This window comes from Dendropsophus ebraccatus, chromosome 4, assembly GCF_027789765.1.
Source record: "Dendropsophus ebraccatus isolate aDenEbr1 chromosome 4, aDenEbr1.pat, whole genome shotgun sequence".
NCBI lineage: Eukaryota > Metazoa > Chordata > Amphibia > Anura > Hylidae > Dendropsophus > Dendropsophus ebraccatus.
In genome coordinates, this window is record NC_091457.1 from 105,404,137 (window position 1) to 105,409,428 (window position 5,292).

The 5,292-nt window shown below is 42.1% G+C and overlaps 1 protein-coding gene across 1 annotated transcript; it reads right to left on the reverse strand.

The window, feature by feature from the left end:
• Positions 1-421: 421 nt before the first annotated feature.
• Positions 422-1,378, reverse strand: LOC138789313 (olfactory receptor 1496-like). Its single transcript, XM_069967914.1, has one exon. The coding sequence runs from the start codon at positions 1,376-1,378 to the stop codon at positions 422-424; it is 957 nt and encodes a 318-aa protein (XP_069824015.1).
• Between the last annotated feature and the right edge of the window lie 3,914 nt (positions 1,379-5,292).

A 5,292-nucleotide genomic window follows, 5' to 3' on the forward strand; every position in this document is an offset into this window, starting at 1 on the left:
CTGCTTTACACCAGTTTGATAAATCACTTTTCGATATTAAGTTAATAATTAATATTTACATTTGTAGAAAACAGAATATTTAATTTCTCATTATACAGAAAAAATTTATGAAAAACCAAACATTATTATTATTATTACTACATAACATTATTATATTATTCTCTTCGTTCTTTTCTATTTATTTTATAGACAAGGGTGGTGCGACCCTGATGTCAGTTTCTCCACCTCCATTGCTAATACTGTATTATATATAAAGGATGAATATGGTTCAGATTATCACTGTCAATGAGAAAGAGAGATGGGGCCTCTCTAAATTGAAACCTCTACCTCACATGTCATAAAAGACTGCGTGAGCTTGACCTATGATGTATACATCTTCCATGTCTTGGCTATACGGTCTATAACCAATCCTTAGCAGGAATCATGTGGATCTTTTCGCGATAATGTTTGGAATCAACATGTGTATATTTAAGGCTTTCCTCAGAGCAGCCTTCAGGTCTTTGCTCCTTAGACTGTAGATTAAAGGGTTAAGTAAGGGGGTGATTAATGTATATATTACTGTAACCACTTGGTTCAATGCAAGAAGATTACTTGTGTTTGGAACAAAGTAGATAAAAGTTATGGATGCATAGAATGTTAGCACTACAGTCAGATGAGATGTACAAGTGGAGAAAGCCTTACATTTTCCTTCCATGGTGTGAATTTTAAGCACTGTGCTAAAAATTTTGACATAGGAATAGAATGTGGCAACAAAGGCTATAATGCCAAGAACACCCCCTACTATTGTTACAACTAGAACATTGATGAAAGTGTCAGTACAAGAGATCTGAAACAAATGGGGCAGGTCACAAAAGAAATTTTGGATGAAGTTGGGACCACAGAATATAAGTCTTTTTAAACATAAGGTAAAAATAACAGGGGCAAGGAGAGCAGACAACCAAACCAATAACACCATCTGAATGCATGTGCCCCAAGACATAATCTGAGTGTAATGAAGAGGATGACAAATGGCTACATATCGGTCATAAGACATGGATGACAATAAGAAAACTTCAGAACTTCCAAAATAGATTACAAAGAACATTTGTGCTATGCAGTTTGGGAGGGAGATGAACCATTTTTGGGTGCTGAGGTCAAAGAGCATCCTTGGGGCAGTGACTGATGAGTAGGACATGTCCAAGAATGCTAAGTTTCCAAGAAAGAAATACATGGGTGTATGAAGATTAGCACAAGAAATAACTAGAAAGATGATAATAAAGTTGGTCAAGAAGGTCATTAGGTAAATGAGGAAGAAGATGCTGAAAAGGATATAGATGATCTTTTGATTGTCTGACAAACTCATGAGAAGAACATTAGTGATCATTGTTTGGTTCCTCATCTTTCCGATGTAATTTTTCCCAAACTGTTGCAGAGCTTTAAAACTAATGGCAAGTAGAAAATCAGTTAAAAGATTTGAACTTAAAAGGCAGACATCCTCACTCAGATGTAAAATTGCTGATACTAACAGCTAATGGCATCCTTCATTTTAAAACACATCGGTTCTCCCAGGAGCTAAAGCCACAAAAGCCCAAGCCTCTCCTCTGCACATCCATAAATTATTCAAGAAGTCTCAAGATGCTTATTTTCATGTTTGTTTTTAATATTGGATTTTGCAGCTTTATTTTAACCACTAAAGATCCACAGCACACAGGTCCTTGCAACAAGTCCTGGATAATTTCATATGTAGAAAAAAGTTGCTGTTAAGGGCTAGAATCCCAGCCAGAGTGTATACACAGGGTATATACTCCGGTCGGGATCCCTAGCGGCGACGTAGAAAACTGACATGTCCGTTTTCTGCGGCCGCTATTCATTAAACAGCGGCCGCAGAAAACTCTGTCAGTGCACACTATGGAGCGAGCGGCTCCGGCCGCAGTGTGCAGTGGGGAGTTCTGATGCGGACACACACGGATGCGCCCGCATCAGAACTCTGCGGCACTAAAGATCATTCGCCGGTACTGCAGTACCGGCCGGGATGATCTTTTCTGAAACAGGCCGATCCGTGAACCGGCAGGGTCATGAAACGGCCAGTCTCATACTAAGTGTGCACATAGCCTTACAGGTAAAATGGTTGCATCTCAAGAGTTCTGTCATATTGACTGCCTGTTCCAAAGTATTATCTTCTGCATGGAAGAATCAAACACTCTGACACACTGATGGTCAAAATGGATCTCGTTTATTCAAAGATGGCAGGCAGTATATATACATATATGTCATGTATATGTAGAGAAAAGGAACCTTTATTTTCAATAGAGAAAAGGGCTCTTAATGCTAAGACCACAATAACACAAAATACATTCCATGTATGCAAAAATACTAGTCCATCAAAGCACAGCGGATACAATTAACAACTAGGTAAAAGGCAAGGTAAGTGAAGGGAGAACTATGGCATTCATATCTTCCTGATGACGTCGCTTAGCAATGAAACATGTTGAAAGGGCACATATACAAGTTTTAGATAGCGATTGTCATAGGAGTATCTTGAGGGCCCTATCCAATGTAACTGTGTACTCTACAGGAATAGTGTAGTAAAGAACAGGAGAAAGAGAAGATTGTCGTACTCACGTATAGATATCTTTGATCTGACCGCCTTATGCCCTATAGTGTCGGGATACTCGTCCTGTTAGGGTAGTATGAGGTCCCAGGTCCCTGCACTGGGTTGAGCAGACTTTCAGAGGCTTCCCAGAATAGCCGTGCATTGTAGTACGATACGGAGGCATTATCTGCAGCTTTGTCCTACTGGGGTCAGTACCTAACTCAGGTATGCTGCCCTGTGTTGTGTAGATAATATCCCTGGTGTGGACAAGGTGATCCTCAGAGGACATCCTTCCTCCTGAGGGGACTAGCACTGCATGTTAGTTGAAGTTACTAGCACAAAAGAAAATTCTCTCTCTCTTCGGTGTCTCTCTCTCCACCTCTACTAACAAAAGACCCAGAACTCCTAAGGGTCCTGGCCTAGGCCAGGCCCTGGCTGTACTGCAGCAGGAACTGCTCTCTCTCTCTCTGTCTTTCACCAGCTAAACTGACTAGATAACTCATCCCACCAGGAACTAACCTCCCTTTTATAGGGGCGAACTAAATCTGGTTATTGGTGGGGCTGTGTGTGCAAGAGAAAGAAGAGCTAGGATAGGAGAAAGAAAGGAGGGTAAAGTACTTGCATCTTGGATAGGATAAAAACAAACATGTGACAAATACAGTTAACCCAATGTTTCCTTCAGCTGTGCTTTGCATAATAAATAGAAACCTCTACCTCTACTAACAAAAGACCCAGAACTCCTAAGGTCCTGGCCTAGGCCAGGCCCTGGCTGTACTGCAGCAGGAACTGCTCTCTCTGTCTTTCACCAGCTAAATTGACTAGATAACTCATCCCACCAAGAATTAACCTTCCTTTTATAGGGGCAAACTAAATCTAGTGATTGTTGGGGCTGTGTGTGCAAGAGAAAGAAGAGCTAGGATAGGAGAAAGAAAGGAGGGTAAAGTACTTGCACCTTGGATAGGATAAAAACAAACATGTGACAAATACAGTTAACCCAATGTTTCCTTCAGCTGTGATTTGCATAATAAATAGAAAATACAGACAGTCTTTCCTTCCCCTTTGTATGAACTTGGGTGAGTTATTTGCCCAGGTGCATAAGACATTTAGTGGCACACCTGTAGTGGGACAACACACTGGCTCATCATTTGCCCATAGCTGCCACAGCTTTCAGCTGGATCTGCATTTCTGGCCATATAACTGTTTAGGGAATAAAGGGAACCATATTACTTTGGCAAAGTTACCAACATTTGAATTTTTTTTTTCAGGGACACTTTAGTGTGTGACTTATTGTGGGTGTGGTCTGTGTTGGGTGTAGTTTGCAGGGTGTGGCTTGTCACCAGTGTTTTTTTTCGCAAAAGTTTTCAGTTAGGCTTTTTCAGACGGAACAACACAAAAGGAGCATTACACACCCCAGTATCAGGTCCCCAGTATATTACACACCCCAGTATCAGGTCCCCAGTATATTACTCACTACAGTATCAGGTCCTAGTATATTACACACCCCAGTATATTACATACCCCACTATCAGGTCTCCAGTATATTACACACCCCACCTCAGAGCAGCTTATAGGCTGTGGCCCAGAACTAGCACTCTACTGACTGACTGTATATACCGGTAGTTTGTGCCCATATGATACAGCTGCACCCCATATCATCATATTACTACCCCCTTCATCATCCTCCTGCCCCTACATCTTCATACTACCCCCTCATCCTCCTGCTCCTCCATCATCATACTACTACCCCTTCATCCTCCTGCACCTCCACCATCAAACTACTACCCCTTCATCCTCCTGCCCCTACATAATCATACTACTACCCCTTCATTCTCCTGCATCTCCACCATCAAACTACTACCCCCTTATCCTCCTGCTCCTCCATCATCATACTACCACTTTATCCTCCTGCCCCTCCATCATCATACCATTACGCCCTTTATCAGCATACTACTACCTCCTTCATTCTCCTGCCCCTCCATCATCATACTACTACCCACTTCATTCTCCTGCCCCTACATTGTCATACTACTACCCCTTCATCCTTCTGTTTCTCCATCATCATACTACTACCCCCTTTATCATCATACTACTGCCCTCTTCAATCTCCTGCCCATGTATCATCATACTACCACTTTATCCTCCTGCCCCTCCATCATCATACCATTACGCCCTTTATCAGCATACTACTACCTCCTTCATTCTCCTGCCCCTCCATAATCATACTACCCCTTCATTCTCATGCCTCTCCATCATCATACTACTACCCCTTCGTGGTCACCTGAGTGGTGGACACAAAGAAGGCCATATTACTGTGTAGGGTCTGATGAAGGTACTAGTTGTGTGGGACAAACTGGAGGTGTTTTTACTGTTTGTGGCTTTATGAGGAAAGGTTGAGGCTGCTGCTGGAGAGGTAAGGTGACTAAGAGATGCTTGTCTGGTGGATTCTACACAGATGACTGGTTGGTGGACAAAGTCAATATGGGGCTCTAAGATAAATGGAGAAGAAAATGAAAGAGAACAACTGCAAGAAGATGCCACTGTAATCAGTGGCATGTAACTACTGCTATCACATGTATGTTCTGTAGAGCATGGTGGTACATGAGGCTATATGGTTTGATCATATTATACACCAACATCCTGGCGTTGGTTTTTAAATGTAGCCGAGAGGCATTAGTGTCAGCCATAGGTGTGAGGTGCAGTGCTCCTTTCTCTCCATGTCC